Source organism: Trachurus trachurus (assembly GCF_905171665.1).
Source record: "Trachurus trachurus genome assembly, chromosome: 17".
NCBI lineage: Eukaryota > Metazoa > Chordata > Actinopteri > Carangiformes > Carangidae > Trachurus > Trachurus trachurus.
Window position 1 is genome coordinate 24,210,856 of NC_139900.1, and position 16,023 is coordinate 24,226,878.

The 16,023-nt window shown below is 42.5% G+C and overlaps 1 protein-coding gene across 5 annotated transcripts in view; it reads left to right on the forward strand.

Annotated features, from left to right (window-relative positions):
* depdc5 (DEP domain containing 5, GATOR1 subcomplex subunit) overlaps positions 1 to 13,849 on the forward strand; it is a gene marked incomplete at its 3' end in the record, with an annotated part of 31,284 nt that extends 17,435 nt beyond the window's left edge. For 3 of the 5 annotated variants that reach the window (XM_083991416.1, XM_083991417.1, XM_083991418.1), the window contains exons 33-43: positions 180 to 242; positions 1,043 to 1,158; positions 1,978 to 2,058; positions 3,275 to 3,407; positions 3,547 to 3,646; positions 5,141 to 5,380; positions 8,426 to 8,595; positions 10,109 to 10,280; positions 10,367 to 10,427; positions 13,382 to 13,464; positions 13,551 to 13,849. In XM_083991416.1, the coding sequence (XP_083847542.1) occupies positions 180 to 242; positions 1,043 to 1,158; positions 1,978 to 2,058; positions 3,275 to 3,407; positions 3,547 to 3,646; positions 5,141 to 5,380; positions 8,426 to 8,595; positions 10,109 to 10,280; positions 10,367 to 10,427; positions 13,382 to 13,464; positions 13,551 to 13,849 (1,518 nt within the window). The remainder of the gene's footprint in view (positions 1 to 179; positions 243 to 1,042; positions 1,159 to 1,977; positions 2,059 to 3,274; positions 3,408 to 3,546; positions 3,647 to 5,140; positions 5,381 to 8,425; positions 8,596 to 10,108; positions 10,281 to 10,366; positions 10,428 to 13,381; positions 13,465 to 13,550) is intronic. The other 2 variants (XM_083991419.1, XM_083991420.1) reach the window with 2 other exon arrangements.
* Between the last annotated feature and the right edge of the window lie 2,174 nt (positions 13,850 to 16,023).

The window sequence follows — 16,023 nt, forward strand, 5'->3', positions numbered from 1 at the left end:
CAGCTCCCGATACTTTGATGAAAATGATTGTTCCTTGCTGGTGCTTCAGTTTGGGGCCTTTGCTGTTGTTTTTCTCCTGTCATCTGCCTCTCTCTCCCATGCCTTTGTTCTGGTTTCTGTTCCTGCTGCTGGGCTTTGGGTGTTTGATCCTGGGTTATGTTCTCCATGTGCGCTGACAGGACGCTGCCTTTATTTTGGATTTTATACGTAGCCCACGTTCCTCCTACATCTATCACTCTCAGGTCAGTGATGAGGGCTGTGGGCGTCGCTCAGGCTGTGTGTGTGTGTGTGTGTGTGTGCTTTTTGTTTTTTTAAGAAATGTGTTTATTGATTTTTAAGAGTAAAATAAAGAAAAGAGAGAGAAATAGATAGAAAAAAATAACTCATGCAACAACATGCAGAACACAGCACATCTTGGATTACAATGATATTTCATGGTCATTATAAGACGAGTACTATAAACAAAAACATGTAAGAGTCACAATTCTGCGTTTAATTCAGAATTCTGATTTAAAAAGTCAGAAATCTGAGTTTAAAATCAAAATTTTAATTAAAAAAAGTCAGAATTCTGAGTTTAAAGTCAGAACTCACTTTTTTCCCCACAGTGGCCCTGATCCTATTCCGTATCTATCTTTATTGTATAATCTCAGTTTCTCCAGATGTAAAGTGTTTGACAATTCTCCCAACCATAAATTATATGTAGGCACATTGTACACACACGTAAAATCAGTTTTGTCAGACCTGTGTGCGTGTTTTGACGTGTGTGCTTGTGTGTCATCACGTGTTGACTTTTTACTCTGCATGAGCATGCTGTGCAGAAACACTCTGGGGGTCTTGCGGTGCTGCTTCTCCATTTTTTAATGTGTCTTGAGTTTGTAGTTTGTGCTGTTGTGCCTGCACACCAGGATCACACGTCAGCCATGATCATGTCTCTGTGATTATGATTCAAGCTGAAACATTTTAGCACACTGGTTACAGCTCTACCTCAAAACTGCTCAAGTTGTGCACCACTGAATTAGTGAAGTGTATCTGAACTGTGCAGTTGCCTGTTGAAGCCAACGAAGCATCAGATAAAGGAGTCCAGTCTGGAGCGAGTGGTGGAGCAGCAGCAGCGCAGCCTGCAGGAGAGTCTGTAGCCAGCAGCAGCACAGACACCAGGTGAGCTCCTATTATGCAGTGATGCTCTTAGCAACTGGAAAAAACCATGTCTAACACATATTATTAGATATGATTAGGTTGTGTGTTAATGTTTGTTTACATCATGTTGTTTATATTCAGTAAATGCAGAGACTGTTTGCCGAAAAACTGTCCCTAACGGCAACGCACATCAGAGGTTTTGCATGAATTTACCTCTAAAACAACTCTGTCTCATAACGTTCTGTTATTATCTCATAACGTGGTGAATGTGCAGGTCACAACTTGTCCACCAGAGCGTTGTGGAGTTGTTGGATTGTGTATTTGATGAGTTTGATGAGGGAAACCAAGAAATCCCATTAGCCTCCGTTAGCATAGCTCTGAGCAGCTCGCCGCTCTGCTCGGCCATTCTAAAAATAGCTTGCACCGACCATTAAAGGTAACGAACCTACTGCTAAGACTATAGGGATTATGGCAATGGGCCAATTTGCCAAAATGTTGAACTGTCCCTTTAATGAAAACCTGAAATTCGGTTACTCAAAACATTATAATATAGTGAAAAAGTTCACTATTGTAACCTAATGATGTCACATTGGTATTGCATTTTTATTCAGTCGTCACATAGAATACAGTCAGTATAGAAAAAGAAAAGAAAAGATAAAAATGTACACATTGTCATGGAAAAAAGAAGTGTACACAGTAATTAGGTCTGAGCAATGACTGAGAAGGCACAGGAAGAAGCTGTACTACATTGTCTTCTCAGCTACCCTCCAAAAGAGAAAGAGAAAAAATGGTGATTATCAGTTTGTGTAGTGATGGTTTGCACTGATCATCTGTCCACAGCGGGCTGTCTGCAGCAGGAGTCCTCTCTCTGTCCTCTTCCTCGACTCCCCATGAGCTGCTGGAGGCCATCAAACACCCCACGTGAGATTTGTGTTCTGTCTTTTTCAGTCCCAATGCTGATACCTGGGCTTAGTGTATCAACCGATGCCCGATACCAATCTGATACTTTTGAATTAATAAACTGTACATCACACCATGTGGAAGACAGTGAAGGCATCAGACCTGACTTTAACATTACTAAAATGTTGTTACTCTGTCTTTGTGCTACTGATGTGTGATGTAGCATGTGTCACTAACATAGAATTGAAGTAAATAGATCGCCGTCATGAATCAGCCCCATTATTTGATACCCGATCTAGCTATTTAGTCGATATATCTGGGCCGATATCCGATTTAAATATTGAGTGTGTGCATCCCTACAAAAAACACAAACTCCTCTCATGTGGTTACTGTTACTGTCATCAGTGTGCAGTTATAAAACAACACAGATTATATTTCTCCTTCCATTCCACTTATCAGGTCTCATAGCGGCAGGTGAAGCAAACTGGTCCAGTCCTAGTTCTTTCACCTTAAAGCTCATGACCAAGAACGAAACTCAGCTTGTAAATCACAGCCTCCGGAAGGTGTCTGCTGACTGATACTGATAACAGATGTAGAGATAAAGATAAAGACTACTTGAAAGACAGAAAGGTAAATGAATAACTGGGTTGCAACAGCTGTAGCTGGTAAATTCTTGAAAGGATTACGACGTGGAATAATTATACTGATGGAGGGAGACACAAGTTTTTTTTATTTTATTATTTAGATTTCTTTATCCACATGTGCTTTTTCTTTTCATGTCATTAAACTGACTCTTGTTTTCTTTTCTTTTTTTAAAAATACATTCAATATTTTATTTATTCATATCCTAAATATCAATAGAAGTACTTGCTTTCTGGTGGCTCATTTTACTGTGGATCATTAAAGGGATAGTTTGGGCTTTTTAATATGAGGCTGTGTGAGGTCACATAAAGATAGACAGTGCCCTCTGTGGGTGTGCTAGTACCTAGGGATCTGGTGGTTCAGCAGTGGTGTCACTGTCAGTCGTCCTACGTGGGAACACACTGATAAGAACCTCCTGGAGGTAATGGGCTGATTACATGACTACCTCACACAACCCCACAGCAAAAACCCAAACTAGCACTTTGATGACGAAGGCCTTCATGACAGTGAAGGACGAACCTATGAGAAGTGATGCAGCTTGTGTTTGGAGGACAGTTGCCAGGTAACAGTGTGTCTGTGTGCTGTGGTGTTACAGGACAGGCGTACAGCTGCTGCCGGAGCAGAAGGGTCTGCCCTTCAACTGCTTCATCAGCGCCGAGGTTGTCCATTGGCTGGTCAACAGCGTGGAGGGAGTGGCCACACAGGGCATGGCTGTGGATATTATGCAGGTAAGAGCCGTCTGTCCAAATGATGAATGATATCTTAAGATCAAGAGAAGATGTGAAGATAGGCCATACACGCAAATCTGCTTGTTTCTTTATTGACAGTCTTTATACTAAGATAAGCCTGTTTGGTTGGTTTGTGCAGAAAATGCTGGATGAAGGTTTGGTGGCACATGCTTCTGGAGATGCCATGCGTACTTTCGTCTACGGGTTCTACTTCTACAGGATAGTAGGAGAGAAGGATGGTGAGTGGACAGAACACAGACCTCTTCAGCTCTGCCCTGGGTTCGTTCACTGTACAACTTGTATCAGTACACAGCTGGGAAAATAAGGATTGAATGCATCAACATTTTTCTCAGTTGATGGGGCTGTTGACATGAAATTTTCACCAGATGTCGGTAACAACCCAAGTAATCCACACATACAAAGAAATCTCAAAACATATCCGCCATAAATGATGTGTAATGAGGTGAAATGACACAGAATAAGTTAGGGGTGGGAGAAAAAATCGATTCACATAGATATCGCAATATCTTTTTTGACGATTTTTAAATCGATTTTTTTTTTTGAAATTTTTTTTTTTTTTGTTTTTGTTTTTTTGGGGGGGTAAATTTTTTAAATATTGTGCAATGTGTATTTGTTAGCCTCTTTTACATACAGAGAGTACAGGCTTTGAAAAGGGTTTAAGTTCACTTTATAATGGAGTATGTTAATTTATACGCTCCTACAGTGTTTGTGTGCAGATAAATGTTAAAAATGCAGACTAAAAATCGAGAGAATCGGCAATATCGTAGAATCGCAATTTAAATCGAATCGCCATCCAAAAAATCGTAGAAGAATCGAATCGGGAGAAAAGCATATCGTCCCAGCCCTAGAATAAGTATTGTCATTGAGGTGCAGAAAGGAATCTGTCAGTGTTTAGAAAGTCCTCCTATCTTCTATCAGCTGCTGTTTCATGCCTATAGAAAGGTTTCTCATCAACAAGGTGTCACACAAGAAGCATCTCATGATGGGTAAGAGCAAAGAGCTCGCTCACACCTTCACAACCTTATGTTGAAAAACACACTGATGCTGTTGGTTACAGACATGTTTCCAAAGGGAAAAGAACAAGAACCAACCACGAGTCCAAAGAGCCAAGGAACACTTATAGAGCTTTAGACAGAGCTGGAATTAGCAGACAAGGCAAGTTTATTTGTATAGCCTGTTTTTACAGTTTGTCGCAACAATCTTTACACAGCATCATAACAACATCCTCTGTCTTTAGGCTACGTTTACACGGAAATGATCTGAACAGAAAACGTGTGGCATTGCGTTCCCACTTTTTATTTCGCGTTTAGACGAGCGTTTTTGGGGAGGAAATCTGTGTGCATATGGTGACGCAAAAGTCTGTGGAATTCAGTGTTGTACTGTACGCACGCCAGGCGCCTAGGTGGCAGTGTGCCACACAACACAACACACAACACCACCAAGTCTGCACGCCTGTGTACAACCCAGAATTTCTTGGCATTTTGGCAAATGTTTTTGCTTTCGTCCTTCTTGCACTGGTCCAAGAATTTCAGCGTGCGCACGGAGGCTCATGGGAAATGTAGTGTGAAAACTTCCAAAACTCCTTTCCCTTTAAAAAAAAAAAAAGACACGAAACGCTCACCATGCAAGACTGTTGATGCGTACAATCCCTGCTGTATCTCCTGCATGTGTGTCTGAGCTTTAGAGAGTGTGGTATTCTGTGTCTCCTCCAGGCCAGACCTCTCAGCTCCCCCCGACAGCCCCTGGAGGCTGGTCTGCCGCCGCCTTGGAGGACTTCGCCCTGTTCCAGAGGAAGTGGTTCGAGGTGGCCTTCGTCCTGGAGGAGCGGCGACCCTGCGACCTCCCGGCCTTCCTCCTGCCCTGGCTGCCCAGTCGGCCGGCCTCCTACGCAAGTAGGCACAGCTCCTTCAGCCGCAGCTTTGGAGGACGCAGCCAAGCCGCCGCACTGCTAGGTACACCCAGCCCGATCCTCCCAGCCCAGCCCACACTGTGAAGGAGACGTGGCCCGCTCCTTTGGCCCAGTCTGATGCAGATCGCACTCAAGTCCACTTCAGAGAGTCTGAGTCCAGTATTTATGTCTCTAAATGAGGGAGCTTGGTTGTCCAAAAATCCACCAGAAGTCCGATTGGCTCCTCTACTGCTGCTGCAGACTATCTCTGCTTACATCACGGCAGTATCCCACACCACGTGACTCAGAGCGACAGCCTGAGCTCAACCCTCATGATTTCATAGCACATTCATCCACATCTGCTGAGGCTCATTGTATCTGGTTTGTCACAACTTTCTCCAGAGAAAATACCTGGATGTGTTTAGAGGCAGCAGCTCAGTGCAGTGACAGTGGTGTATGCACACACCATTGGACCCTGTAGTGAGCATACTGCTGAATGACAGCACTATGACACACAGGGCAAGGAGGAAGAGAAACCGCCTGTTAGAAGGAAGAGTAGTAAAATCAATGTATATAAGCAGCTTCTTCATTTAACAAAATAAGTAGATTCATTTACAGCTTCAGTAGATTTCCTGCACTAGTTAACCTTCACACACTGGATGAAATATAAAAATATATACATGTCTGGATAGTTAGAAGTTCAGGAGGAAGCACAGAGACAGGATGTTTGTCCTGAGGCAGATTGCATAGGATTTCAAATGTCTGTGAAGGTTCTCAGTCATCATTGTCATTAAAGGATAATTGCCATTTTTTACAATCTGGACCTTATTTCTAGCCTAAAATACGATCATTTACTCACCCAGATAACTTTGGTGTCATTACAAGTCATTTCGACGAAATTAGATCCAGCCGAGAGCCGCGTATATCCGTATAATGTGAGTCTACAGGGCAGCGGAATGCAGCCTCTAAATAACACATTATCTGCAGAGGAACTCGCTCATTTCACCAATATTTTGTTATGATATGCTAGTGTTATTTAGAGGCAGCATTCCGCTGCCCTGTAGACTCACATTATGTGGATATACGCGGCTCTCTCATGTTTGATAGATCCTAATGTCTCTGTGTTGTAGACAGCCTCAGCTGGAGGTGACATGTTTCAGCTTCTCTGTGCCTTTCTTGTTTATGTGAGTTGTCAGGGTGCAAACATTCAAGGACTCAAGGATGAATTAGATTAGATGATTTAGAATGTGCTGGGAAAAGGTCAAAGGTCACTGTGGTCTAACAAAACATGTTTTGTAGAGGTTGTGTGAGAAGCAGAGGTGCAGCACTACAGAGTGCTTCTGTAGGTTTGGAGTCATTTGTCTTACAGCTTCTGAGCAGGTTCTATTAAAACCAGTTCAAGAGCAAACCAGACACACTGAGCCTCACGTGGGTTTAACCACCACACACTACACCGTCACCATCGCCACAGAACTCACCTACGTAACATGTAATGACATCATCTTCATTACTGTCCATTTCCTTCATCGTCATCTTTTTGCTGTGACATACTGGACTCTGGCTGTCATGACAGTGGACCGTAGATCTGCAGTGAACAGCTGGCGCTGTGTTTCCAGATGTGTAGAGCATGCAGAGTGTCTGTAGCTGTAGTCGCACCAATCCACCCACAGTGACGTCAGTCCCATTGACCCGATCAAATTCCTCCACCTCCACCGTCAAATCAGTGCATGCAGTGTGGTGAGTGTGTAGCAGTAGTTTGTGTGCATGCTGTGGTGTTAGCGGCTGTGGTTCAGTAGTGCTGTGGTGTGCACCGTTCTCACCTCTCTGCCTCCACTGCCTCGGCAACAGGAAGCACCGTCACAACAGCCTGTCGGGACGGTGTTTCAGCTTCAGCTTGGTCATCGCTTCAACAACTGCTGGAAGCTTCTTTTGTCACTCAGCTTCTTTCTAAACAGCTTCTTTCTAAACAGCTGCACCTTTAAAACAAACGCCTCAATGCCTCGGTCTGGAGATGCAACTTCGTATAAAATCAGTTCAATTCATATACACATTATTGAATATCATAGGGAAGCCGGTGTAAAGTCAAAGTCAAAAGTACTTTATTCTTCCGTTAGGAACTTCGTTGCTGAAGGACATCAAAAGTGCAGGAGCAGCAATACAATGATCTACACATCCCTACATACCACAGACATACCCAACACAATAATATCACACACATACCACACATAAGTACAAGTACTCGCAACAAAGGTTAAAAAAGACACATGCAAAGATATAATTTGTTAAAAACAGGTTAATTAAAAAAAGAAAAAGTTATGGTGGGAGTTAGCTGTTGAGAAGTCGGATTGAGGTAAGCAGTGGTTCATTTGTATTTAAAGGGACAGGCTCTGAAACCAGCCATTCTGAACAGGGCTGTTATGAGAGGATGAAAAAGAGCTGTGATGTTTGTTTGATCCTTGGGGTGATTTGACCAAAGCATGTCACACACATGTCTTTAAGACACCTGGGAACTACTTTAATTTGTGGAAAAGGGGCATATTATGTCTCCTTTAAAACAGATAAATAAGAGGATTGGAAAACCCTATAAGTAAAATCTAATCAAAAGCCAGTCAAAAAAATTATGTCTTGTTTGCTTTTAAAAAGTTTGTCTATGTTAGGGGGCGTGGCCTTTCCAAATTATAATTTTGTGTGAATTTTACACCTAGCTTCCTGTCGGAGCATCGTGATGATGATCATGATGATGATAGGTTAAACTATTTAAGCTAAGATGACTTTTAAAAATAGGTTTTGTGTAATTTTCACCACCTAGTGGAATTTCACTCAATTCTGAATAGAGTCAGTGTGTTGACAAACCGCTGGTCCAGGTTGATGCTGGTTGAAAGTTTGAACCTTTGCTCGTTCACGTTGTGAATCAGACTCAACAACTTTTAGAGATCAATGAAATAAATATTTCAACAAGTCAATCTCTCCATCCAGCGCTCACCACCTCATCTCTAACTCTTCTGTCGGCCCGTCACATCTCCATCCATCTGTCCATCCATCCATCCCTCATTGTTTTTGCTTTCCTGGCCTCCTGTCTTCTGTGTCTCCACCTCCCTCTGTCCTACAGCTGCTACAGTCCCGGAGCAGAAGACGGTCACTCTGGACGTGGATGTTAACAACCGTAGTGACCGAACCGAATGGTGCAGCTGTTATTACCATGGAAACTTCTCCCTCAACACTGCCTTTGAGATCAAGCTGCACTGGATGGCCGTCACTGCTGCGGTGCTCTTTGAGATGGTAACTTCCTCTGCAGTTGTCACACAGTAGTGTATGGAACTGTACACACACCTCTCAGAATCTGCAACACAGGAAACACATGCTTTTGCGTGGACACAGTTTTGGCTGGCTGGTGGTCAGTGGGACGGGGAGGTCTGAGGAAATGAAAGATGGATTCTGAGAAGTATCAGCAAATCCTAGACGTTAAATTTAAAGAATCAGTGACGACAAAAAAGTGGAAAAGGCTGAATGTGACACAAAGAGACCAGTCCCAAGTATTCACAGCTAACCAGATTAGGATGACAGAAAAAACCCCGGTATTGAATCTTTGCCGCTTTCACTGTACTAAGATTTAATTTTGATTAAGAAAACCACAGTTCACACAAAATGAGGAAGAATATTGCTGAAAGGCAAAATGAGGAAATGTTGATTAGTAAGAAGTGAGACAGTGGCTCCGCTCTGATGGTGCATCAGTGTTTAAACATCAGAGGTGTGGCGCTGCTTTTTCAGTTAGAGAAGCAACAAACTACATGGAAACATTTGGCTAAGGTTAGTTTTACATTACACTGCATCTCTGCGCAAACATCTAAGTGATGATGGTCAGAATGGCTGAGGTTCATTTGATGTTCCTGAAGTCTCAGACTGAGTCCTGTGTTTTCACCTGTAGAGCAGCAAAGGAAGAGAAATGTTCCTCCTCAGAGAGAACAATACAATTTGCTTATGTTGACAACACAACCTGTGATTCTGACAGCACTGAATTGAAGGCACGGGCCGGTATGAGATTCTGATGGTATGATAACCTGAAGCAAAAATATCACAGTTTCACAGTGTTGCAAATACAGCTCCAAAATGTGTTATTTTGAAAGGTTTGGGGTAAAAACAAAAACAAACAAACAAAAATAGAGGATATATAGAATATTTAGTACATTGGTAAATGTATTTATTTATTTAAATGGGACAGTGCACATTAATGGACATAACATGTAAGTAGTCCACAGGTAGGAGGACCATAAGAGTTTCGTTTTGGGAAATAAAGTGCATAAGTGCTGGGTTAAAGTGACGAGTAAATTTGTAACAACTTAAAATAAATGATAAAATAATAATACAATATATAATTGTATTCTTAATAAAATTAAAATAAATGCAGCCAAAACAGCTCATACCACAGGGATGTTATGAGGGAAGATTTTAGGGGTTTTGAAATGGTACCTTGAACCCTGTAACCAGCCTGTGCCTGCTGAATTCTTAAACTTAGCTGACCAGGCTATGCTACGTTAAACTGTGCAGTGATGGACTTACTGAGACTTTTCCAATAATCAAACCAGTAAAAGAGAATGTATCTCTCTTTATCAAATTTTCTCTCAAGACAATAAATCATTTGAAGCTCCAACCACTCAGATAAAATCCAAGGACAGTAACCACACAGAACACAAAGTGACAGATAATAGAAAAAGGAGAAGGAGTGACTGTGTCTGTCACCGTGTGAACTTGTGAATTTTCCATTGAAGTGAAGTTGTAATGTGTGTTGTGTCAGGTCCAGGGCTGGCACAGGAAAGCCGCCTCCTGTGGCTTCCTGCTGGTTCCTGTGCTGGAGGTTCCCTTTGCTCAGACCTCGTACCTGTATGGAGACCCGCTGAGAGCCCAGCTCTTCATCGCCCTCAACATCCAGTGTCTGCTGAAGAGCGGCAAGGACAACCTGTTTGAAGGTAGAGAGGCTCCGCCCGTCAGGATGTGTTTGTGTGATTGACGTGTGCTGTTGACCAACATCTGTCCGCTGTCCGTTCTCCAACAGGGTACGAACCTGAGACGTACTGGGACAGGATGCAGCTGTTCCAGGAGGCCATACTCTACAGGTGGTTGCTCTCACTGTGACATCATACCATTGTCTCCCTCCTGTTTACTGGGATGTCACAATGACTATTTTTATCATTCAAAGAACAGTCTAATAAGAGCAAAGAGTTATTTTCATGTTTCTCCCATTCACAGAGCCAAATACACACAAACTGACATTTAATCCTCATAAACATAACCTGTCTGTCAGAGCTCTGTCATCTCGACTCGTTCTAAACTGATTTTTAAACTATTTCTTGCAACTTTTAGAATGCCCCCTGGCAAAAATCTTGCCTTTTAAACAGTGCCCCACAATTCGGGCTGACTGGTTTAACGATCGGGCAGACCATCCTCCCGTTTTTTTACGTTCTTTCTGAGGCCTTGTCCACACGAGCCCGGGTGTTTTTGAAACCGTGAACATATGTTCCCGGTTGTATGTCCTGTCCACATGCAACCGTGCTTTTGGAACCCTGAAACCGTGGTTTTTTGAAACCGGAGTCCAGGGTGGGGTTTTCGGCCGGGGTTGGTTTCACCGGGTGCGTGTGGACACTGCAACCGTGATTGTTTTTCTCGTTTACGTCATAGCTGCACACGTGCTGATGTAAACACTGCCAGCTGCAGAGGTTGTTTGCAGCGGCAGGAGTTGACGTGAGCTCGCAAAAATGGAGGTGACAAAGTGGATTTTTATCACTTTTTTTTTTTTTTTACATCATCTAAATGCTATTTGTATAGTTTTTCGATGAGAAAAATATAACGTCAGACCGGGTACGACGGGAGGGGGGGGTCGCATCATGCAGTGATAAAAAGAGCCTATGTGGAGATGAGGAACGAGCCAAAAGCCGAAAATGTATTCGTGACGTCCGCGGTCGATATAAAGTGGATATGTTTCATTCATCCATGTTTTGACAGACAACACAACAGCCAGTGATAATGAGTGATAATGAGTTGCGCCTCACCGGAAGAAACTTATTGAAGCAACTTTGATGTCAGTTTTAGATTATGGAGACATCATATACAGGCATGCATCAGCCACAACTTTACATCCACTTGACACCGTTTATCATTCAGCCCTGAGGTTCATTACTGGCGACAGCTACAACACTCATCACTGTGACCTGTATTCCAAAGTTGGATGGCCCTCACTATCTAACAGGCGTGATCGACACTGGATTTTATTTATTTTTAAAGCTCTTACTGGTCTCTTACCATCCTATATTAACTCACTAGTATCTTTCAATACAGGTCTCTATCGCACACGCTCAAAAGACTGGCTCACACTGCAGGTTCCCTCAGTTAACACCGAACTTGGAAAGACCAGCTTCTCTTACTGTGCACCTACAACCTGGAACACTCTGCAAAACCATCTGAAACTTACCTCACTTTTATCAATGGGACAATTTAAAGCCATAACTACATCTTATTTTACCTCTAACTGCTCGTGCTTTTAACTATGTTTCAATTTATATTCTGGTATTCTGTTATGTTTTTGTATGTTTCAAATGTCTTGTCTTCTGTCCTTGTGTGTTTTATGTTTCATCTCGGCTATATTGTAAATGAGGTTACTCCTCAATATATCTCCGAGTTTAAATAAAGGTTATGAAATGAAATGAAATGTCTCAGGTCAGTTAGGATCGGTGCTTCATTATATGACGTCAAACATTAGAATGATTTAAGAGAAAGTGTAGGTCAGAGGTTTACATGGAGTTTGTTGGTAAGCCAGTGAATGTAAACGTCTGGAGTTAGGGTATGTTCAAGTGAAACAGTCTGGAAACAAATGACTAGTCTTGTCACCCACAACATTGATGAAGAGCTCACAGACTTAACATACATGACATAACATGAAATCTGTGGAGGAGTTGTAAACATCAGGGCCGTATTTATCAAGGGCCGAGTCATTTTAGTGCTGAGAATTTGTGGAATTTAATCCTATTCTCAAATTTAAGAATAAAAACTATTTATCAGCTTTCTCAAGTCCAAGAATCACTCTCCTCCTCCAGATGTTTAAAGGGATAGTTCAACATTTTTGGCAAATCGGCCCATTGCCATAATCCCTACAGTCATAGCAGTAGGTTAGTTACCTTTATTTGTCGGTGCAAGCTATTTTCAGAACGGCCGAGCTACGCTCAGAGCTAAGCTACGGAGGCTAATGGGATTTCTTGGTTTCCCTCATCAGAGTCATCAAATACACAATCCAACAACTCCAAAACGCTCTGGTGGACAAGTTGTGACCTGCACATTCACCACGCTATGAGATAATAACGGAACATTACGAGACTGAGTTGTTTTAGAGGTAAATACAGAGACTGCTTGCTGGAAAGCTGTCCCTGAAGCTGTTTTGCATGAATTTGCCTCTAACATAACGTTCGGTTATTATCTCATAGCGTGGTGAATGTGCAGGTCCAGTAGTGTTGACTGTTAGGTCACTGTCAGGTCAGTGAGGGAGCACTGAGGGAACATGATTTTATTTTGGTTACACTCCCAGGTTTTATGGACCTTCGTGAGATTCCGCTGTTAGTCTGGTTTTATTAGATTCCAGCTTTTGTTGGTAACAGGTTAAGTTGTGCTGGACAGACAGTAGATGATGTAGCTGTTGGCATCAGCAGCTACAGATGCAGCGAAGTTGTACTTTTCCCTCCAGCTCTTTCAAAACCTGATCTTGAACTCAGGCCAGTGGTGCATTTGAGTGCCCCTGAAAAATTCACATTAACCACTTAAAAAATGTTCTTTATATCAAGTCAAACTGAGCCGCACCTTAGATTTTTAGATTTATTTTATTTCTTATAATACATTTTTTAAACAAAATAAATTTTAGATATATAGACAAATACAAATACGAATTACTTTATTAACCTCAAAGTGAAATGAATGTGTCTGTCAGCTCATCTACCATCTACATGGCACAAATGTTTCTTCAAACTAGATTTGTCTTCTGAATTTTCTGTTTTGCCAACATGTGTCAATGTTGTTTTTCTTTCAGGTTCGGCTTTGTGCACGACAAGTTCTCCGCTTCAGCCTTTAACTTCCCTGCTGAGAACAAGCCGCAGTATATTCACATCACAGGTTTGGTCAAACCTCTGTATTAAAACACACAAACTGCTGTTTCACGTGCTGTGAAGTGAACCCCCATCCTGCTTCTCCTCCGCCAGGCACCGTCTTCCTGCAGCTGCCTTACTCCAAGAGGAAGTACTCGAGCGGGCAGCAGCGGCGCCGCAGGAACTCCACCACCTCCAACAGCCACGGGCCGTTCGGCGGCGAGGAGCGGGCCGGTTACTACTGGGCCTACAACACCATGCTGACCAAAGCCTGGAGGACGGGCATGCTGGGAGACGAGAGGCTGGCCGACCGCCTGCTCAGAGACTTCAGCGACTTCTGCGCCAACAAAGACAACCGGCTGCTGAACTTCTGGGACAGCTGCCAGGAGAAGATGAACGCCAGCGCCCCCTGACACCGCCACAGAGCAGCACCACCAGTATTTATCGACTTGATCCAACAACCAGGATTCTTGAATATTCAAATCACCACACTGGATGGACAACAAGGAATCACAAGCTTTACTGAGAATATTATCACAGTGAAATGTTGCTGCTGTTCAGCTCTGAGTCCTAACACTGACAAAAGACAGAAACTCAGATGAATCAGTCACCTCAGCACTTAATAAACTGTGAACTGAAAGCTTTTTCAAAAGCTTCTCACTGTCTCACTGTGTTTGCCACATTTCACCCCTCACCTGTTCTTCATGCAACATTTCTTTTCATATCTCCCTGCAGCAAGCTAACCTGACTGAAACACTGCTAGCTCAGCGCACTGAGCTCCAGTCTGTCCTCAGAAAGCTTCAGCGGAGCAGGTTCACCATCGGGATGAGGAAATAGTTGGTGTGAAATGTCAGGAGGAAGATGGGAATGATGAGTGGGGACAGATGAATGACTTGGGTTGAAGATGAAATAAGCTAGAATGACTGAAACAGAAAAGTAGAAAAGGAAATCAAGGTTTTAGAAGTTAAATATGAATACATTTTGACTAACATTGTTTTACTGATGATGGGATGTTGGTGGTACCACGTCTGACTGCAGGCTTGAGGAGTGACTGATCTTTTCAGGTGTTTACATATTAAATACTTGATCTGCTTTTATTAATAATTGAAGGTAAAACTTTGAATGTCAAATCGGTGCCTTAAAGCAGAGATTCTCTCCATGTGTCCTGTTCATTGTTCCTCTGCACTGTATAAGTAATAAAGACACCCACAGCATTCTGCCAAATGTTCTTTTCTACACATGACAAACCAGTTAAACCAGGAAGCAGCACTGCTGCCTGTGATGGCACCAGGCACACTAAACTTCCTCTTGATTCATTATAGCACAAAGCACCTGACCTGGTGCAAGTAAACAGCTGAGCTCAGTCATTTCAGCACTCACAGGCCGTGTCAGCTGATGAGCTCCAGTTTGTGCTGCCAGTTAAAATAAGAAGCAACACTACAGCTGATGTGTTAACAGGCAGAGTGGAGGTCAGACACATAAAGTTCACTTTACTAATTTGTTTTGCTGTAATCAAAAATCACCACTCTACACTCAGTCATTGAAGAAATAGATTTTTTTTTTTTTTATGAAAAACTGTGCAGCCACGATGCCCACACCTTAAATCTGACAGTCATGCAACAAAAGAAAAGCATCTTGGACAATAAAGTACTGGATTGATTTTATACCAAAGGTTGAAGTGATTAGAATTGATTTGGTCAAAGGTCTGGTGACATCACAGGACTCATTCTAGAAGATTGAGGTCAACCTCAACCTTCCAGAATGAGTCCGGTTGACTGTAGCATCAGAATGCTCTGTCCCGGTTCACTGCTGTAACTCAGGACACTGTACTGTGGGTGTAGTGTGTTTGCTGTAACTTGGAGGAGACATGGAGGAGGAAGTGAATCTAGTTGGTCACCGCAGACGGTGATGTCATGGAAACGCAGATGCTCTAACAGCATTTTAATTTTTCTGAGTACTAAGGACTGATTTGCTCTTTAACCTTTTCTTCTTCTCGTGATGACTGACGTGTGTTTCACAGAACGGCCCCATTTAAATGATACAATGACACAACACAGTTGCACTTCCCTTGTTTAATGAGTCCCTTTATAAAACAACACAATCACAGGAGTCATCGGGGCAAAGACACAGAAAACAGGACGACACACAGTGCTGATCTGACCCAGCACCTGCTCTGATTATGAACCAGTGTGATTCCCTTACATGAATATTCACATATATAATAAATGCTGTTGGCAGCACTGATCCCTTTAAAGTCCATTCTCATTTCCAGGTTTGTTTTGATCAATATAAACATTTGCTGCATTCACAATACATTGAGTTTGATCATAAAAAAAAAGAAAATAGAAACATTTCTACATAAAAAGAAGTTCCCAGAATTCCCCTCTGCTCCCTGCACCACAGCACAGGCTTTAAAAAACTATGAAGCTCCAGTAAATTAGACTTTACTGTTTTTTTTTTTCTGCAGTAACATTCCAGGTTAAGTGCAAGGTTCACTTCTTTTTTTTCTCTCTCTCTGTTTAAGTGCCATCAGTGCGTTGCAGCGACTCCTGTAACCACCGAGTCTGTGCGACTGTAAATGTAGTGG